The 22,439-nt window shown below is 33.7% G+C and overlaps 2 protein-coding genes and 1 long non-coding RNA gene across 3 annotated transcripts; 1 reads left to right on the top strand and 2 right to left on the bottom strand.

Annotated features, from left to right (window-relative positions):
• Positions 1-749: 749 nt before the first annotated feature.
• On the bottom strand, positions 750-4,172 carry LOC120166368 (probable protein phosphatase 2C 27). Its single transcript, XM_039175629.1, has 4 exons — positions 3,673-4,172; positions 2,829-3,029; positions 2,165-2,376; positions 750-1,457 (listed from the first exon to the last, which is right to left on the bottom strand). The coding sequence occupies exons 1-4, from the start codon at positions 3,787-3,789 to the stop codon at positions 896-898; spliced, it is 1,092 nt and encodes a 363-aa protein (XP_039031560.1). The 5' UTR covers positions 3,790-4,172; the 3' UTR covers positions 750-895.
• A 5,985-nt stretch (positions 4,173-10,157) lies between these two features.
• LOC120166526 (ADP-ribosylation factor 1-like) lies at positions 10,158-11,997 on the bottom strand. Its single transcript, XM_039175781.1, has 4 exons — positions 11,806-11,997; positions 10,456-10,506; positions 10,305-10,367; positions 10,158-10,190 (listed from the first exon to the last, which is right to left on the bottom strand). Exons 1-4 carry the CDS (start codon positions 11,995-11,997, stop codon positions 10,158-10,160), a joined length of 339 nt encoding a protein of 112 aa, XP_039031712.1.
• An 8,915-nt stretch (positions 11,998-20,912) lies between these two features.
• Positions 20,913-22,225, top strand: LOC120166372. The gene is made up of 4 exons (XR_005519924.1): positions 20,913-21,014; positions 21,190-21,532; positions 21,872-22,048; positions 22,152-22,225. It is a non-coding gene; the product is annotated as an uncharacterized LOC120166372 (long non-coding RNA).
• Positions 22,226-22,439: the final 214 nt, after the last annotated feature.

The following is a 22,439-nucleotide window of genomic DNA, read 5'->3' as shown; positions in this document are numbered from 1 at the left end:
CACAAACAACATTAAAAATTATGGATTTAATAACATGCATTGGATGGAGGCTGAACTTAGATCAAAACGGGATGTGGACAGAGTTTAATAAAAGTGTACAAATAAGCATAAAGAAAAGTGCAGAAATGGGGGACCTAAGATTTTCAATGAAAATGAAAAATAGACGAGACTTAAATGAAAGTAGGTATGGAGCCTTATCTGTAAACTGACCCTTGTGTGTTTTCTTTACTCATTTAGTGACCCACCCATGGATTTTGGGCTAGACCCACCATGTTTAACTTATTGATTTTGTGTTCGAATGGTCAGTGGTCACACCTATATGTGGGCTCATGTGTTGTGGCCTCAACAGCCAAGATTAGGGTGGACCATGCAGATGAGTAAATGCTCTCAACGTGGTTCGGGACAATGTTTTCGGTTCACCGGTGCAACCACTGATGGCTGGACGTATCGAGCTGTTCCCAATATAATTGCAAAGCATTTATTGGCCCCAAAGGAAAAATGCAGAACATCTTACGAAATGCTGTTAGTTGGCATGTCTCCATTGACATTCTAAGATCTTAAATGTCCGAAGCACCATCAGTAGGATAGCTCATAGCTATACTTAAAACAGAATTGTATCTGTTTACAACCAAGTGTGCACCAATACACAAATCGGTTCTGTTCCTGGAATTATCCTAGAGCTTCAGTATGAAGCCGATACAAATGATCACAAACAAAGAATCTAAAATCTATCAAGTTATAAGCCATAATTCCATAATTTGATTATTTCGAATCTCCTTTTGTTGATGAATGTATATACACAGGAAGATCTTTACCAGAACAGCCAAGTATAATCATTAACTAGTTTTCTCCTTTGTATGCCGTGTATGGAGAGATGAATAAACATCTATAGGACTTATCCTTCTAAGAGGCATTTGAGACTCTGAAGCCCTTCAGCAGAAATACTTCTCCTGAACCTTGGCCTTTGTATGATAGAATGAAGAGGCGGTTCCAGGTGAAAAGCCACTAAGACAACTGTTAGATTGTCTGTTGCTCCTCTTTTTAGTGCTTCTTCGACTATTTCTTTGCAGCACAACTTGACATCATTGTGCTGTTGGAGTCGCCTCCTTGTAAAATCTACGGCATTTTGGGTGGTGAAAACGTCCCATATTCCGTCACTACCAATGATCAAAAACTCGTCTTCCTTGGTCAATGTTATCATTTTGAGTTCTGGTTCGGCAATTAAAGGGCCTATTCTCTCCCCCACTTCCTTCATGCCTTCGAGGTGCCAATCACCTAATGCCCGGGTGACGCCTAGTTGGCCATTAAGATAACCATCATCGACGAATCCGCCCAGAGACTCGATTCGTCTCCTCTCTTTCATGCAACAGGGCCTATGATCCTTTGACATCTCTATAGCTGTTCCAAGCCGCGATAGTACAGCCCTAGAATCACCAGCATTTGCCACAAGTAAAGACCTGTCAAAGATAACGTCATCTTTTCAGGCAAACCAAAAATTTAAAGTGTTGATTCAAACATATAATGTAAAACAAATTAAAAAATGAGCAGATTAAGCACACTAAAAGATAACTTGGATAAATCTTGAGGGACTGGTTTGAAGAATTTTTTTACTTTGAACCAATCTTGTCTGATTCATCAAATTAGAGGTATTCTGATCAAAGCAAGAATCTCTCTGGATTGCTTGGATTTATTCCTATGTTCTAAAGGACAACCCTTTTTGGGAGATTCAGGCCATTACTGCAAGCAGCTGGACTTGGAGATATATTTTAAAGCTGAGAGATCTTGGTCAACCAGTGCTAAGTTCAGCTAATCAAAGGTGGCTTGGGAGAAATTAATATGGCATAAGCTACATTTTCCAAGACACTCCGTTATCTCTTGTGTGGCTATGCAATTGCAAAGAAAGCAGAAGCTGATATCTTATGGCAGGGAGATTGATGGTAGCTTGGCATCTTGGAGTTGTGTCAACTAAGGAGGCAAGCAATGAACTGGGAACAAGAGGTGACATGGGTAATTACAACGCTGCGAGGGAAATATTTGATTCTACTTATCTTGAATTTGGCTTGGAATTCCATCATTTATATGGTATGGAAAGAGAGGAATTGTAATGAAAAGAGAGGAAAACAAGCAGAGTAAGGCCAACAAGAAAAGCTTCAGAAATGCTTACCTCCCAAATATCATAGCAGTGAGAGCAGTAGTGCCAGAAGCTTGGGCAGACTCAATAGAGCAAGACTTCGCAAATGCAGCATCAGTCTCCATGAATGACCTGGTGACCGCTTTCTCTAGTCCTAAGGGAAAATCAGCATCCTCAACAATAACTCTAGGCAAATGATCACGGACGAATTGTGATGCGTCCTTCCCTCCGTGCCCATCGAAAACCTGTTCTTTTTAAAGTCAAAGAAGAGAATGCATATGTATGATTGTGAGCTTCGTTTTCCCCTCTTATACTAAATCTAATGTGATCCCAAATCATTAGTTTTAGCCGAAAAACCGAGTTTCAATCTAACAGATAACCATCGGTTAAAGATCATGTTTGAAAAGAAATATTAAGCAGGAAAGATATTAGCAAAATTTTCATTTTAACAACTCTGCATCAAATTCTTTCCGTATCATTTCTGTTTTGTCACCCTTGCCTTGCAGTTTGCACACATAGTAGAGCTAAACTAAGAACATAAACAGAAAGAAGACAAAACCGGTAGTGTCTGATGGATTCAAAGCTGAGAAGGCTAAACTAATTTATGACCAATTTCAGTTAGTTTTATAAAATCATATGCTAAGAAAATTAGAATGTTTGTGTACAAGAAAGGCTGATGGGACAATATGTAACTTACACCATAGAAGGAAACAGCTTCTTCATTCAGTAAATTGCAACCAAAATTCTTAGCCAAGTCTGCAATGCATATATGAGTATCCTCCATATAAGGGCGATCCCCAATGTGGGACCACTCTCCAGACCGGAGAGTGGGGATAAAACTTGTCAACGGGTCATGTTTTCTATCTGTGGCAACTGCATCCTCGGATATACTTTCAAGCTGGTGGAACACAAATGAGAACAAGACTATCAGGAAAAAAAATATACTGTAGAAGAAACCCGTGGAAGCATTGTCAATGGTAATAAATGATCTGCATAAGATACGAATTTGTCACGAATTTGTCGATGCAGGACGCAGCACAGTTGAGTTTACGAAGAGATAAAGCCTTGAAAAAGAGAATAACGGTGTAATGTCATGAACGCCAATTCCATCGATAAAAGACCACACAGTTTGATTGAAATCCATACAGAAAATAAAGCTAAATTCTTAACGTACTTCAACTATACTCCTACTTAGACCCATTATATCGAAGTGTATATTGTGTGATATTCAATATTTGAGCATTATAGAAAGAAAGTTATCAGAAGCCGACATAACATTCGTGCAACTGAGATAATCCATAAAAAATGCAGTTATGAGTAATGGTCAAAGTGCCTACACAGAGAAAAAGTACTAAAATTGGATATTTTTCATGAAGGTTAATGCTACCAAGAACACGGATGGACAAATTTCTGAACTTGAAGCAAAATATTAACCAAAATGATAAATATTCAGAACATATTTACAGGAAACTGTCTCATCAAAAGCAACTTTCTTGTCAGTAAAGAGAAAACGTTGCAGGAAATGAAGTTTGGATACTAACTCTATTGCTGCCAGTGACCGTAGGCAGGGGAGAAAGCGAAGGCCTAGGCTTTATGCCGGTGCTGTCATCAAGGTCCTCCATTTCTTGGCTCACCTGCTCTGCATCATTAACACACATGGTAATACTGCTGACAATAAAGGAAAGGAAAGGAAAGGAAAAGAACTTAGGCGTATCCAAAGTTACAGGACCGAGAAAAGAAAGTAAAAAGAAAAAAAACAACAACAAAGAGGGTAAGAATCAAAAGGAAAATTATGGAGTGGGCGAGGGGAGAAGATTCTTGAGAATATAATGCATTGGTGCGTGCGTGACTTTTTGTGAGATGAAAACGCCTTCCTTGTTATTATAATTATAATTATCATTATCATCATCATTATAATGTGAAATGAAATAAGGTTTCCAGATTTTTCTTATGAAAGCGTGGCTGAAACGGGCTTTCCTTAATGCTTTGCTTTTCATATAAAGCCTTTTTCCAGACGTTGCCGTCACATCATGTCTCAGGAAACGTCCTCTCTCTAAAATTGATCTGCCTCACCCTATCTTTTCTTCTTCCAATTAAATATATATATATATATATATTCCGCAGAGTTCATCTTGAACTATAATAGAGTATGATTCTTTTCTTTTATGAAATTTCAGCGTGTTTTCTACGGAGGAGGAGGAAGGTGGAAAAAACATTTCCAGGAAAAAGAATATTTGGCTACACGTTATTTGGGATGAGTTTTGAAGAACAATGACGTAATAAATCATTGGACTTGTTTTATTTTAGTGGTAGTAATTGCGCCAAAAAGTGAGTAGAAAATGACGTTAGATATCTCTTGAATTTGCTTTGTATGTTTTCCCATATAGAAAACGATATCTTCGGTTCAAAGATTCAATATTTGGGTCGCAGACTTGTTGCCTTGGCCACTAACCGAAAAGTAGGTTCTTTTCTTAGCCCCGTCATACTTGCCTTCTTCCATGTGGAACTAGCATCTTCTCTTATAAAATAATACTAATTGAATAAAAAATAACAAAAACACTAATTTTAATTCAAATACTTAAAAGGCAAAAAGGAGGCATGAGTCTAAGATCGTTGTAAGTAGAGGCTAAAGTATATTTTGGATGGATCCGTATCTTAAAATTCAAATTTCTTTATATTAATTGTTCATTTTATTACGTGTGTCTATTTTAAAATTTTATTTGTATATATTTCAATTATTTCTAGATTCGCCATTGATTTCAAGTGGTTGCTTATTATAAGATTAAGCTGCAAATTTTGACAGTAAATAGTAGCTTCTTTCTTTCTTTATTTTGATTTAATTATGAGTTTTTTCCTTTTTTGTTTATAATACCCGAAAAAGAAATATAAGAAAATCAACATTAATAAAAAAATATTAAAAGGCATTTCTTAGATAGATTTTATTGACCATAAATTCGGTATGGTTGACGATTGAAAATGACAAGGAATCTGTTTTTGTTGCTTTGGTACGCGACGCATGATGTTGTCCGATGGAGCATTCCTTGTTCAATAAGATTAATACTAAAACTCTTTTATTTTAGGGTAAATTACGTATTTAGTGTTTAAACTATATTTTTGGTCCATTTAAACATCTAAACTTTCATTTTATTCACAAATATATCGAAGTTTAGTTTTTGTTTTATTTTAGTACCCATATTAAAAATTTAACATTAAATTTTAAATTTATTTTGAAAGTTTAGGTATTAAAATGGATCAAAACTGATAGTTTAGGTGTTAAACACATTAAGTTTTTAACAATGGGTACTAAAATAAAACATAAATTAAACGTTAAGTATGATTTGAAAAAATTGAAAGTTTAGATATTAAAACGGATTAAGACTGATAATTTAAGTACTAAATGCATATTTTACCCTTTATTTTATCATACTAATAATTTATTTTGCCACTCCTTTGAGATCCTCTGGATTGGCATTTTTGTTATCGGATTGATCCTATACCAATGCATTGAAAAAAAAAATACATTTTACTCTTTTTTTCTCTCTCTCAAAACAGTTCTAATTACATTTTTTTTTACAGATTTGAAACAGAAAAATCTCAAATTACAATAAAGATTTACAATCACAATAGTAAATTAAGCAAATAATTAGAAAATTTTCTTATAGTCATTTAAACAAAACTAGTAACTTAATATCACATAAACACCATACAAGGAAAGATTAAATCTAATCAATAAACTCGAAAAAAAATACATACAAACAGATCTGATCGCATCTATAAACAAACCACAAAAAAGGTTCAAGTTATTGAAAGACCACCGACAAACCGCGAATTAGACTCAAGCGACGTAAAAAGCTATCCACGAACACAAATCGCGTATACAAATCCAATCCGAAGGTCCAGAGCAAGGAAGATCACAAGATATTAGATAATCATTATCTTAAAACAATTTTAATTACTAGATATGTTGATTACGAAAATTTTACATTATTATAAGCTTTGAATTACATTTGAAACAGAAAATAAAATAAAAAAGTATATGCATTGTTTATGAATTTGAAATATATATTAAGTAGTATTCTTATTTATTTAGTATTTAGATCATTTGTATTTTTTAAAACTTTAAACTAAATTTAATTACATTTAAATATATTTGAATCTATATTTTCTAAAAGATGTTCACTTAATCAATTATTATATATATTCCTAAATTTACATTATTATGCTTGATGATATAGGTCATTGGTAAAATTGGCCCAATATTATAGCCGGGCTAATTATTTAGCTGAATACTACACCAGAATTTTTTTTATTTTGAAAACTATGACGTTTGTTGCAATGACTTTGAATTCGTCATGTGGGCATGATGAATTCAATAAAATATATTTTTATTAAAACATGTCACTCCGACATCACAAAATCTAATAAAAATATATTTTATTGGAACTTATCACTTTAACGTGATGAGTTTAAATAAAAAAAATTTATTTGGGAAAACTCATCATGTGGGCATGACGAGTTTATCATACACTGTAGCATTTATCTTATATCCCAAAATAATTTTAGAGATGACCTAATTTTTTTACTCGCATGGTTTAGTGGGCCAAGAAAACCTTAGGCCATTGGCTTAATTAATGTATTACCCCACTGACTAAACAAAACCCAAACACCGTAGCCCACTGACAAAACTAAACCCAAATTGCTTACCCACTTTTGTCATTCAGCGGAAGGCATTAGGCCATTAGCCAGCAATTACTTATTTTCCACAAAGGCCAGCTATTTCTCTAAAGGATAATACAACTATATTTATTAAGTAAATAAAAATATAATACAATAAAATTTTATAATCTTGAAAAGCATATAAAATTTAAAGTAAAATTATTTGTATTAACCGGTCATTTAACTTAAAATGATGAAATAATAAAAAGAATAATTAAAAAAAGAAAAATGAAATTATAAAAAGGAGTTAAAAAAACTCAACCACAAAGTTATTACAAGAACAATACAAGGTAAACTACATCGATCATAATTTAATTAATACGAATTTTATTTTAACCATGACCTTTTAATTTTTTTCTACGATTTAATCATTTAAATACTGTTAATCAAGTTTTATTAGCATTTAGCGAAAATGTTAATATAAAAATTAATAAAATTGATATAATTATACATTTGATTCTCGTTATTTATATATTTTATCAATTAATATTGATTTTAGTTTAATTAAAAAACAACTTATCTAGTTATTATTTTAATATCATTCCAATTGTCTTTTCAATAGTCAATTATGATGATGATTTATATTTATATTATTTGTATTTATAATTATATTTGTGGTGATTTATATAAATCAAAATTATAAAAAAAAACAGAAAGCAAAATATCTATTACAAGTAAATTAATGAACACTGAACAACATGCCAACATCATAATTCATACACGTAGGTTGCGGACATGGCCATGAAAAATTAGGCAAAAATAAACAACTAAACATGCCCATTTACATAAGCCATCGCCCCCATAACGCAGAAGCCAGAGAAGATACACCGAAACGTGGTTTTATTCTTGTAGACTAGTAGATATATCAAATATATTACATAAACGCCAACACCAAAGAGTTACATAAGTAGCAGCTCCAAGCCAAGGGCTCACAGAAGATGCATATGTGGTTTGGGGGGATGACCGGGTCCAGGTGGTGGATGAGGTTTGGGACCTCCCCCAGGAGGAGGAGGTTCAGCATGGGGAGGCGGTGCTGGGTGGTGGGGGCCTGATGGTGGACCTGGTGGAGGAGCATGGGGTGGCGGAGGTTATGCATCTTTTTTTCCTCCTTATCTTTTTCAATTTCCCCCCAACAGATAGCTTATCTTAGAGGATCTCGTGAATATCTACAGTTAAATTGAACTCAAAACCAGGAAGGTTTGGTTATTTTTTCAACTACAAGTCAGAGCCGCGTTGGATATGCGTATGCTGGTAGTTATTCACCTAAAAAAACTCGTGGAGTTTTCTCGATGATCATATCATAGAAGTGAAGTAGAGAAGGCAGTCTTAATTGTAAGCCATTCATTCAACCTACCAGTTCCATGTAAGATCCAACGCCGTGATGACACCTTTCAGAAATTCCCATACATATGCATGCTCGAAGCATTTAGGCACCGATGCACATTAGCATATTTTGAGCAGCTCGGGTCTTTTGGATAAGTTAAATGATTGAATGTGCCAATGATAACTAAGGCTTTCTAAGATGGGCTAGGCTGCCTGTTGCTAAACCCCTCTGGTTTTTTTTCCAATATCCTAAGCGGGTCAATTATTTAGAGTGTTGGGTCTATCCAACCTTTATTTTGGAGAATACAATAATTTCTACAGTGCACCTCGACATTTGATATTATTTTTAAATGGTCCTCGAGTAGTGGGCCTACATGGGCCATTATTTTATTATCATTAAAATGACTCGTCACGTCGAGGTGACGAGCCCATTAAAAAATATAAAAATAAAATGTATAAATTAAAAAAAGTTAGGTGGAGAGTTCCATCAAATTCAAAAATACTAAATGTTTTCTAATCGTTGGACAACGAGCAGACAGAGCAACGATGCCAGATAAAATTTAAATTTCTAGCCGTTTATAGCCGTTGATGGTAAGATTATAAATAGGCACTACAGCAAAACATAGTTTTAGCGGCGTTTTTTTAGTCTTATAGCGGCGTTTTTAAGCGCCGCTAAAAGTATTTGCGGCGATAGGAAAAACGCCGCAAGAAGCGCCGGCAATACCAGCGTCGCTAAAGTTAGCGGCGTTTGAGAACAAAAAACGCCGCAATAGGTTAATATCTATTACGGCGTTTTTTGAACAAACGCCGCAAAAGGTCGATATCTATAGCAGCGTTTTTGGAATAAACGCCGCAAAAAGTTATGATATATAGCGGCGTTTCTAGAAAAAACGCCGCAAAAGGTAAGATCTATAGCGGCGTTTTGGATACAAACGCCGCAAAAGATAAGACCTATACTGGCGTTTTTAGAACAAACGACGTAAAAGGTCAGACCTATAGTGGCGTTTTTAGACACAAACGCCGCAAAATGTCAGACCTATAATGGCGTTTTTGAACACAAACGCCGCAAAAAGTTAGACCTATAGCGGTGTTTTTGGATACAAACGCCGCTAATTACCTTTATTTAGCTAATATTAATTGATTTTGCATATTTCATTTCTGCTATACATCACCTAAATTTATATCTAGCTTTATCTAATTAACAACAACCATACATTTTAATTAAGACAAAAAAACATAAAGAAAAATACTTAACAACAAAATAAATTAAAGTTTTTTTATGGAGAGAGAACCTTAAAAGACATTAAAATACAAATAAGTTACAACTGAACCTCAAAGTGTAGATATATATGGATTTATTATTCGATACATCCTCAATTTCACTAGCGTCATCATCATAACCTCCAGATATGCCTTCTAAAGCTACTTTGTTTCCCACTTCATTGGAATTTGTCATATTCATCGTCTTGACATCTTATTTGAAAGTATCATTTGACAGTGAATGATCTCTCCTCAATAGATTAAAAACAAATGGGAAACGTTGTGCCAGTCTATTGAAGAAGCCGCTTTTTGTTGAAGTTTGTTCTTCAAGATTACTGCAATTACAATAATTTAGATGAGACTAAGAAGAGAAGGAAACAAGCAGCAGAACTTGCATTCATAACATACATGTGAGTGATTGAGAACTGAAAAAAGATGTTGCAACAAACAACAAAAACAGGAAGTCAGGAACCATGAAAACTAAAATATATTCTACATAAGAATGTAAAAAATGTCATCATAAAGAAAGAATTTAATAATGTATTGGTTGCCATCTTACTTTTAGAAGTTAGAATTCTTACCCCAAGAATCTGAGCAAGTTTGTATTCTTAGAAAAGTTAAGGAAATACAAAAGAGGGATAAGCAATGAAATCTTATAATTTTGGATCAAGAAAGCATGCATGTCTAAGTCCCTCAAAGTTCATAGGGAAAACCCTAGTAGGTTCAATCATTTCAAGATTGCTTCATGTGCCTTTTGATCCTATTCATGATCAGTAAAATAAACAAATGAATCAAGGAACATATATTTCCAGTTATAACTTTGTACTATAAGAATTTTAGACGATAAAAAGAACTCAAAAAGTGAACTACTTACTCTTAGTAGTAAAGGAATGTGCCAAATATTTAGAACATCATAGAGAGTGATAGTATTTTCGGCCTAGAAAGAAGTCATATTTCTTAATAACAGTAGTTACTGATTTAGGAGATGGAAGAGAAGCAGACAAATAGAATTCATGTTTCATTACCGGAACATGGCAAAACGGAGAGAGCTTTAACTTGACATTATCATCAAGTGCCTATTACAAAAAAGGGGCAAGTGAATGAATAAGAAATGTCAAATTAGCACTGCTAAATACAGTTGAAAAATATAAATAAGGGTAGAACCATTGTACTACAACAAGCAAGAATATTTGGTCTCAAGACAAGTCCTCTAAGTCCCCGAACACTGTGCTAACAAGCATGTTCCCTCATTGCTTGATTCTTCTGAATTCCTTAAAATGAAGAATTATACCATTACTTCAAACCCATAAGGACTGTACATATACAGAAAACAAAGAGATAACAAAGAAAATATATTATATCTGAGTTTGAGCTTCGCAGCTCCTAGAAAAGTATCAAATTATTAGAGTGAAGCTTTCAAAGAAAAACATGGACCATAAAACTTTCGAGAGTTTGGTTATATTTTCTTCTTTCATTGCCAATGAAAGCTTGACCTCAGTACGGTATAATATAAACAAAAAGAAAAAAATAAAAAGAATAATATATTCAAGGACTTACATGTATTTGTTACTACCATAACACATAATTAACTAACATGCACATGCAATCATGACAGAACACAGATGGGGAACGAAAGCTTCTAAACAATTAAGACATGAACATGGCAAGACACAACAATAAAAACAACTTCTTATGATAATATACAGTTAAATGTAAAGCTATTTTTAAAAAAAATCAAATATTAACAAAAAAATTACTTTTTTATGTAAGAACATGAACCTTAAAAAAACAATTGGAACCTAATTACTAGTTGTTGATTCCATATTTAAGAGAAAAATAATAAAAAGAAAACCTTCGATGCATCCAGCGACATGTTTAGTCGTGTCTCGACCATGTTTTGATCATGCTTGTTTTCGTTTTTATTTCCGGAGGCATCCTCATATGTTCAACACATATTAAACAAGTTCCAAAAGCCAGTTTCTAAGCATCAAACAAATTCAAAAAACCATTTTCTTAGTATCAAAACCTATGTGGTAACTAACTTCCCTTCAAATATGAGTTAATTTCACCACGCTCGTAAAAGATCATAATTAGACAGATATTCACCATGGTTCAAGAATCAGAAAGTATCACATTCAACAGGCTAAATAATCAGAACATGAAAACTAAGAAATGATTTCCAAGTTTTAGGCCTATTCGATTCAGCCCCTCAAACCTTTTCCAAATCTAAAAGATTCAAATCATTGAACTAATACACAAAGCCCTTAGGGGAAACTAAGAACTTAACATAATTAAATTGAATAAGATTAAAGCAATGAAAACCCATAAATTAAACCATCGAGAAATCGTAAATAAAATCCCAAAAAAAAAGTTACCTCGAAGCGGATGTTTTTATAAACAAGCTCTTCAACGTTGCTACCAACAGTAGGATGGGTGGTAACAACCTCGCCGAGGTGAAGCTTGTAGAGCATCGTTGTTTTGCCGGCATTATCCAACCCGACCACCACAATCTTATATTCCTTCGCCGGAAATAACATAAACCAAAACTTCGATATGAAAGCCACCATCTTTCATATCGGCGGGATTGAAAAATGCTTGAAAGGGAAAAAAATGAAAAAAAGGTTAAAGGGTGCGACACTTAAAATTTGTAAACTTGCGGCGTTTGTAAACACAAACGCCACTATAGTACAAGTGTATAGCAGCGTTTGAATAAAAACGCCACTAAAGTACGAGTCTTTAGCGGCGTTTGTATAAAAATGTTAATAAAGTATGAGTCTTTAGCGGCGTTTGTATAAAAATGCCACTAAATTACGAGTCTTTAGCGACGTTTGTAAACACAAACGCCACTATAGTACAAGTGTATAACGACGTTTGAATAAAAATGCCACTAAAGTACGCGTCTTTAGCGGAGTTTGTATAAAAACGCCACTAAAGTATGAGTCTTTAACGGCGTTTGTATAAAAACGCCACTAAAGTATGAGTCTTTAGCGGCGTTTGTATAAAAACGCCACTAAATTATGAGTCTTTAGCGGCGTTTGTAAACACAAACGCCACTACAGTACATGTGTATAACGACGTTTGTATAAAAACGCCACTAAAGTACAATTCTATAGCGGCGTTTGTATAAAAATGCCACTAAATTACGAGTCTTTAGCGGCGTTTGTATAAAAACGCCACTAAAGTACTACTCTTTTGCGACGTTTATTGAAAAAACGCCATTATCGATGAACCTATTGCGGCGTTTTTATAAAAACGCTGCTAAAGTTACCATTTTGTGGCGTTTGCTATGTAAATGTCGCTATATGTTTAAAATTAGTAGCATTTACTCCTAAAACGTCGCTAAAAACGTCGTTGTAGAACAATTTTATTGTAGTGAGGGGTTTGGGGTTTTAGCTTTTCACCAAACCTTGAATACATGAAAAAGATCATATATTGTGCGAAAATCCCAAAAAATGGCAACCCGAGAATATATGTTGCGCTTGGATAAAGCCCATGTTTCGTCGATCCAACGCCAGTCAGACGACGATGAATGAAATATTTGTAAGCGAGGGATGACAACTAGATAGCCGTATCAGCGAATGATGCCATATCTGCATCAATCCGCTATATTTCCAGCCATATTTTTATGTGGCTTCAAGCTATACCCAACGTTGATTGAGGCTCTGATTGAATGTTGGCGGCCTGAGAGGTATACATTCCATATCCCGAGTGATAAAGCGACGATAATTTTGGAAGACATCGCTAACCAACTCGATGTTCTTGTGAATTGAGCCCCCGTGGTAAGGCAGAACATTTACGACCCTACGACGTTGGTCTACCAAGTTTTAAAAAAAGGGCATCATCCGACGTCATCAAAGGCTATCGGGTAATGATAACGTGGTTGGAGTCCGAATTCCAAGTGACTGTCGAGTCTACCGAGGCAGAGGTTGTTTTTGCGTCCCGAGCATTGCTTCTCCAAGTGATCGGAGGGATATTATTACCGGATAAATCCGATAATTTGGCACACACTCAGTATATGTAATATTTGGAAGACTTCGTTATGTGTCGTAATACTAGTTAGGGCTCGACAATTCTAGCCTTTCTATACTGGGAGTTTTGCAAGGCTGCAATTTTCTAACTGGGTCGAAAAGCCGATGTAGCAAGTTGTCTAATGATGTTACAGTCTTGCGCTTGGTATCGCTTCCCATTTTTATGCCAATTACACTAGCCCCGATCGAGTTTCCAATGCCTGCATCATTTATTTAACATTTTTTTGAATTTCATAAATTTATTTATTTATTATTTGTTTATAATATTTTTTATTTTTAAATATTTTAGATGGCGTCATAAAATATCGGAGACAGAGTTGGATACGGATGAGGATCGACATCACCGGTCGATATGCGATATGACATACGAAATTATTTTTTTAATTTTTTTAACTTTATATATACTAACTTCGATATTTAATATTTACGGTTTTCTTGGCTTCTGTATGTTGACGAGGAGATCAATCAATTATAGTCGGTGCGATTTTTTATGGGTCCCACTTATGGTGTGCTGTGACGCCGTTATTGCACCAAGCGATTGTTGAGTGACACGCTGCTGATAGAGTGATGTGACCGTTTGTGTAGCATCAATCGATTCCTACGCAAATGGTTGATATGGGCGTGCTCCAAGCAATCGATATGCGTGGGAAACATAACGAAATTTGGCCGGTGAGGCACGCTTACTACATCGATGTAATACCCCAAATTTTGGTTCGTGACCAAAATATATGTTTTGAAAGTTTAGTTGCCAAAATATAAAATTAGGAAAAAATTTAGGGACCTAAGTCGTAAGTTTCCAAAAAATAATTTTTATTCCATAAATATATAATTTAATTTTGAGAGTGAGGTTTTATTAAAATCATATTCTTGATCCGGAATTTATGTTGAAAATTAGAAATGGTTACAGTCCGGTAAGAAATCAGTAAACCGAATCACATAGAAATTTCAGAAAAAAATGAAGGATGGTAAATTAGGCTTAAAAATATTATTTCCACATGTTAAAATGATGGAAAATAATGGAAACGATTGGATTTGAGAACTTATTTCCATGTTTAATTTGGCCCGTTAGATCAAAGTGACAAGATTGCAATTTTTGGAAAGTTGCTTGGTAAAATTGGCAAAAGGGTGAAATACTTTGTATGTCTTTGACTTTTAGAAGATGATAAGGTTGATGTGGCATGGTTTGATGGTAATTATCAAGTTTCATTAAGGGTAAATTGGTCTTTTCCCAATTAAATGAATATTAAATTCATTAAACTTAAATAAGGCTAAATTAACATGATGAAATTAACCTTAGAAATTTCATGAAACTTAGACTAAAATCGGTCATCAAGTCATGAGCCTCCTCCTCCTAAATTAAGAAAAAATTTATTTTCAATTTTTGAGTAATTTTCTTTAGTTTTTCTACGCGAAAAATGCTATCATTTGGTACCAATATTGCATGCTAATCTTGGTTGTGTTGAAAGATCCCAAATTTTAGAGTTTGTGTTCACATTAGAGTTTATGGAATTGATGAAGGATTTTGATATTTTTGAGGTTGTAGAATCATAGACAAGCATGATTGATGATTAAAATCACTTGTACATGGCTATATAAGCTCATGTTGAATTTGACCAAACCCTAGCGTTAGGGGAAAGAAGTGTTTAGATGAAATTTGATTAGGGCTTTGATTTTATAGGTCTTGAAAAGTCAAATCGAGGTTGATTTCGTGTTCGAATCTAGTGAAAATCTTGAAACCCTAAACTACATATCATTCGACCTTGAGAAAATAAGTTGGGAAAATTTGTAGAAAAATTCCCATGGCTTAGAAATGATATTTAGAAGGTTCTACAAGCCTTAGAAAATTTGTTGGGCCAATGTGTAATTTTTCAAAAGTTGAGGAACTTATTCGGAAATTTTGAAAAGTTATGGGATGAATGTGTAATTATCCAATAGATAATGTACATTGCTAGAAATCACTGTTTGAGGGATGAAATTGAAGTTAGAATGAAAAATTTAGCTATTTTGGAAAGTTGAAAAAGTTTAAGTGTAAAATGGCAAATATTGGAAAAGTTAGTGACTTAAGTGGTAAATATGACATTGTTGAGGTATTGGGATGTAAATTAAATGCTGGAAATTTATTTGGCTTATTTGGGCTTGAATTGAAGAATATATGACAAAGACTCATTATGAATAAAAAGGAAAAATTAAGATGAATTTTAAAAGAATTTGAAAATAATAGTGTTTTTGAGTATTATTATTTTGTAAAAATGTTACTAAGATACTAACATTATATTTTATATTTGTATGTGTGATTATGGATACTTGTGTAGATCGTGATCAAATTCGTGATAAAGGCAAATCAAAAGGCAAAGAAAAAGTTCAAGAATAGTCGGATTTTGTCAGTAAGGCACAATAGTGAGGCATACCAGGTAAGTGCATTTATTATGTACTTATGAGGATGACTTGCGATGAGTCAACCTCTAATGTTTTTATAAAAGCATGTGTTACCATATTTTGAAATATTTTCATAAAGTTTATGAAAATGATTTTACGAATAATTTTAGGGTATGAACTGCCCTAAGATAGATGGATGGACTTTTATATTATTTTAACAGTTGTCGATGTTTCAGAATAAATGTTTAATCTGTGAATTTGATTTAAAGGCCTATTGTATGTGCATTGAGAGTCATAGGTGCATTTTGACATACTTGGAGTATGGGTGTAAAAAACTGACCCGACCTGACCTGTAAAACTAACTGAAACCGACTTGAGTTAAAACTGTTTTTGACTTGCGTTGTGACAATCCGAAACCGACTTGAGTCGGAACTGGTGTTGACCTGAACCCAAGTTGGACCTGGAAATTATGGATCTGAACCCGACCTTCATCCGACCTGAACCCAAATTGAACCGAAAATATGATACCCGAACTGCATCCGACTGATATGAACCCGAACCCGAGATTGACCTAGTAAATAACTGGTATTACCCGACCTGTTTTTAAACTGACCTGTTTTTAACCTAACCTGTAAATGATCCGACTTGTTAATGACCTTATATGATATTTACATGACTTATATATTACCATGGACAAAATTATAAGATTTTAATAAAATTATGAGTTTTTTAGTTTATGATGTAATTAAAAAATTAATATGATTACTTCTTAAATGTTATAATAAAATACTTATTATTATAATTAAATTAATAAATAGATCTATTATATAAAATTATTTAATAAAATAATAAAATTATTTAAATGTAAATTAGATAAAACATGATTAATAATGAAAATGAAAATTAATATAGTTTAATTTATATAAATTATATAGTTTAATTTATATAAAGAAAAAATAATATTAATAATGAAAGTATTTATTATGTAATATATATTAACGTTTTACATTATTAATATAAATAATTTTGCAATACATTAGTTTACATAGGCCCAATACATAAGTCCACTCTTTTATTATAAATATTTTAGTTGCATGTTATGTTAATTCACATTAATAGACCATTTATTTTGTTGTTATGAATAAGTAATAATAAAACCAAAAAATAAGTCCATTTGCAATAGTACTAGTCCATTTACATTAGTTTACATAGGCCCAATTCATAAGCTCACTCTTTTATTACAAATATATATGCATTAGTGCTAATCCATTTATATTAGGGTTTAATGTTTAGTGTTTATAGTTTAAAGTTCAAGGTTTAGGATTTATGATTTAAGGTTTAGGGTTTCTATAAAACTATATACTTTATTACTTTATATAGTTTATGCATAGTATTTCTATAAACTATATAAGTAATTTACTTTATATAAACTATACATATATATATATATAGTTTATATATACTATACTTGGTTTATACATACATATTATATAAAATTATTTAATAAAATTATTTAAATGTAAATTATATAAAACATGATTAATTAGGTGTTAAATAATTAATATGTCACATTGGATATTATATGGTTCATAAATAGTAGTACATGTCATATTAATTTCATTTGCATAATTAGTATTTTAGTTGCATGTTAGGTTAATTCACATTAATAGCCCATTTATTTTGTTGTTATGAATAAGTAATAATAAAACCCAAAAATAAATCCATTTACATTAGTGCTAGTCCATTTACATTAGTTTACATAGGCTCAATACATAAGCCCACTATTTTATTACAAATATATATGCATTAGTGCTAGTTTATTTATATTAGGGTTTAAAGGTTAGGGTTTAGGGTTTAGGGTTTAAAGTTTAGGGTTTATTATTTAAATTTTAGGGGTTTTATAAAATTATATATTTTGTTACTTTATATAGTTTATGCATAGTATTTCTATAAACTATATAAGTAATTTACTCTATAAATTATAAGTTGCATATATAATTTAGGGGTTAGGGTTTAAGGTTTAGGGTTTTATGATTTAGGGTTTAGGTTTTTTTATAAACTATATACTTTATATATATGTATGTATGTATATAGTTTATACATATAAAGTTTACATGCATGCATACATACATACATATATATAGAAAATTAAAAGTAATTAGAATGTATACAAGATTAAATTGCATCGAATTGAAAATTCAAGAAGATATTTACAATTAAACCATGACTAAAATGAAAGAAATAAAAAATCAAATACAAGTGGAAAAATGATCCATGGATATTTATTTTTCTCTTAATTTACTCGAAATCATATACAATTACAACTTGCAATTCAACAATCACGAAATATGACAAAATAATTAATCCAAAAATAAAAACGACACGACATGAACTCAATCCATATCTGGTAAACATCCGACCTGAATTTTATATGTCAATGATGTGACCCGATCTGAACGAGATGCGACTGAAGTCCACCCGAACCTGAATTAACCTGGTCTTTATCTACTTCGGACCTGAACTGTTTTGACATGAACTGACATCGATCCGAACTGAAAATGACCTGACCTAAACCCGATCTGGATCTGGTGTCAAATCAACCTGAAAATAACCCGAACTGATTTGACCTGACCTGAACCCGATCTGGATCTGGTGTCAAATTTACCTGACTTGACAAGTATCCGATTTTACTCGACCTGACAGGATCCGATTGAAACCTGAACAATTACCCGATTTTACATCCCTAACTTGGAGTATGATGATTATCGATCGATTTTGTTTAATCCATACGTTGCATTTTCGTATCAGTACCTTTTTGTACTCTCAACACTATGTGTGCATGCATGGTATTCATAATGAGTTGGTGAATTACCATTTCGATATATTAGTATAGTGTCGCTGTTACTACAATACATATACTTTCGTTTAGCACTTATGTGCAACTCATGTTCCTTGCATTCTCATTTGACATACATTGGGCTATGAATGAGGAGTTTTGAATATATTGAATGATAGGTATGATGGGCATACTAAATATTGTTTCGCAGGTTATTTGACGAAAACTTGGGTTATCAAGTCAGTTTTTATGCGTTTATGTATTTTATACGATAAATCGTATTTTGATCTTATAATGGTTTACTCATGATTTTAAAATGTCTTATTTATATTATTATGCCTCACTAAGTGAATACTTAGCGTGTGATAATTTCAAGCGTAGGTTATAGCGTACAATCGTAGTAAAGAGTGCAGCTGACATCGTAAATCAAAGGTCGCCTCATCAGTAGTTGTATGACATCTTTAAATGTTTACTTTTGATATTACTAGTTGACATGTATTAGTTATATGATGATGCTCTGATATGTATTTGACATATGGGTTGTAGTATTATATTATGTTCGAACTTAAATGCTATTTTACATACTAGTAGTTAATGAATGTTTATAATATTATTATATCAAATTGTTTTATTTAAAGAAATAAAATTTTACGGGTTTCAAGTACGAAACTGTTTTAAAAGTCATATGATATCTATGACTCGTGTACGGGGGTGTTTACGGGGAATAGGTGTTACAATCGACCTATGGAATCAACGTGAACTGTCGCTCCCCCCGCGTGACGACATTACACCACCGGACCTATATTTCGATCGTTCTCCCTATCTCCGAACTTAAAAAGAAAATGGGAAATCATATCTCAAGACACTGGAAGAGAATGGATAATGGAAACATCATCAATCCACATGCGCCAAGTCCAAGAAGAAAACGTCATCGTCTTCTTCTGCTTCAGCATCTACAGATGAAGTGTACTATTACGCATCTCATGCTAGTTTCAGTTTCTATCCTCCATTTCATACTTCAATAGAGAATCGATCAAATTGGGTTGGAGGTTCATGGGATGCACCGCAATACACTCAAGCATCTTTGACAGAACATGCAATTGCGGGTGATGGCGTCAAATGTCATAAACCCATCATCGTATTTCAAAGGTGGATCGCAAAATGTGTTGAGTACACCTTCTCGGCAAGACGACGACGACGACAATCAAGACCAATAACTCCAACATACTTGACGAACCCCGCGCCATTTTCATTCGACAACTCCTCGGCATCGTCAAAATCTTAAGAAATGTAGATAAATTTTCTTTTATAATTTTTCTGTAAATAATTTAATTTTGTAATTATTTATTTACTTTTTATTTTTTAAAATATAAATAAATTATTTTTCTTTTAATTTTAATTTTTTAAAATTTTATCTGGTCTAACTACACCTAATTTTTTTAAAATTTATAAAAAAATTATTTAAATTTTTTTAAAAAATTATTTTTTAATGGCTCGTCACGTCGGCGTGACGAATCATTTTAATAAAATTAAAATAATAGCTCGTGAAGCCCACTACTCGAGGATCATTTAAAAATAATATCCGACGAAGTGTAATGTAGAAATTATCATATTTTCCAAAATAAAATTTGGGTAGGCCTTATACCCTAAATAATTGACCCGCCTGGGAGTATTGGGCCAAAAAAAAACCAAGCCCTCTTGCTCTTTGGGGGGTCTGTCCTGGTCTCTGGCTACGACTTGAAAGCGGATAACGTTTTTTCTAATGGCTTTTCTCTTTGAGTTTAGAGTTGATCCTCTTGTCATAACAAACGAAAGAAAAAGACCAGCACCGGACTAGCACACTGCCATTGTTGTCACCATGGTTCCATTTTGAACTCCAGTAGACTCTGCCTTTCATATTCTTCACACTCCAATGGCGACGTCATTTGTTCCTCTTCCTCACATAAGTGGGTGCTTCACCTATCCTCGCCATCGTTTCCATTTTCATGGACAGTGGTTGTCACTAACACCAGGTCCCAAGTATCGTTTGAGACCCATTAATGCTTCGGTCGAAACTCCTCTTTTTCCACTCTTGACTCTTTCGGCCTCCCCCACTAGATGAATCTCCTTCTCAGGTACATATATGCTCATTTCCTATTAGTTTTTGCCTTCTGGGTTTCTAACATCTTCATTTCCATTTGTTTTCTTTTTTCCTTTTAACTGTTTTCATCGTAGCTGGAGCCCTGATTACTACAAGATAGGCTATGTTCGAAGTATGGGAGCTTATGGGATTGAGTTTAAGGAAGGACCTGACGGTTTTGGGGTCCACGCCTCGAAAGATGTTGAACCTCTTCGCCGTGCCAGGGTCTGTTTCTGCCTTTTTCTACTTTATCTCTCTCTCGTTTTTCCCAATTTATGTAGATCAAAGTAACTCGTTTCCCTTCTAGTGGTCATACATTCTTCTGTAACGAACGTTGTGCTAGTTATGTAGAAATGATATCTATATGTTGGTAACTATGCTTCTAACACTTGCCGAATAGGTTATTATGGAAATAACTCTGGAATTGATGCTGACAATAAGGCAGAAGCTGCCATGGATGTTCTTCCCGGATATAGTGCCTTTGGGTCATCCCATATTTGATATCATAAACACTTAATTATATCAGACAAGTCTTCTGCAGTTATTGTTCAATTCGGTGAGTGCTCTAGCACACCGTTTATTTACTGTAACTCATGTGTATTCTTTCTTGGCAGACAGATTGGGATCTGCGATTGGCTTGCCTTCTCTTGTATGCACTGGATAGGGATGATAACTTTTGGCAACTATATGGAGACTTCTTACCTAGTGCAGATGAGTGTACCAGCTTGCTTCTTGCTAATGAGGTGTGTAAAATGGGAAGACATGTTGCGTTATCGTTTCAATGTTTATTTTCTTTTGCTTTATTTTTAGTCCCCTTCTGTTTTTTTTTGTTGCTAAATTCCATTTTTCGTATTTGATGAATTGATGGTGGGGAGTGATGTAGTTTATTGATAGAATTGAAGCATTGGGATTTGGTTGTTGGATTCAGTACTCACACAGATTAAATACTGTAGTGGTGCTATGAAGAACTGTATTTTTGAACAAAGTGTTTGTTAGTGTTGCTTTTAGCATAATTCTAAGAGTAAGTGAGTAACTAAATGGGAAGCAGTTTGCTGTCCTCACAACTCCATCTATCCTTGCAGGATGACCTCTCACAGCTGCAGGATCCTATCCTCAAATGGCTAAGAAGATGAGTCCGCATTTATCAGGTACCTACAATCGACCAAGACACCGCAATCGCTGGCCCGGAACCGAATGAAACTCTTATGAAAGTGAGGTCGGATATGGTTCTGCGACCGGACAAGAAGCAGCAGGGGAAGGTAAGATGGAAATTAAAAGCTTTTTCTGCTGCAATGCCGTTATCCTTCCGGTTACTGTCCACACAAAGGATCCTATATAACTATTTGTCCAACGATATGGCAGGTCAATTTCGGGCAGAACTTGGTTTGCAAGGAAAGTCTCGCTGAAGGGAAGCCAAAGATGGTTAAAGCGGGAGATCCTATATATGTTATAAATAAAGTCCCCACTGTTACTGATGTAGCTGCTTGAATGTGGAGAATTATTCGAATAATAAGAGTCGTAACTCCCGATATGAGACTCGGGATCTTATTATCTAATAATTCAAGTAGGGTCGTAAATGAATCGTGTTAGAATAAATCGACTTTCGAGTTTCAACTTGTAAGCTTTTATAAAATAGAAGTTGGATTGCAC

The sequence above is a fragment of the Hibiscus syriacus genome, unplaced genomic scaffold (assembly GCF_006381635.1).
Source record: "Hibiscus syriacus cultivar Baekdansim isolate YM2019G1 unplaced genomic scaffold, ASM638163v2 tig00111640_pilon, whole genome shotgun sequence".
Taxonomy (NCBI): domain Eukaryota; kingdom Viridiplantae; phylum Streptophyta; class Magnoliopsida; order Malvales; family Malvaceae; genus Hibiscus; species Hibiscus syriacus.
The sequence above is the reverse complement of the archived record's forward strand: the minus strand, read 5'-3'. Positions and strand labels throughout refer to the sequence as shown.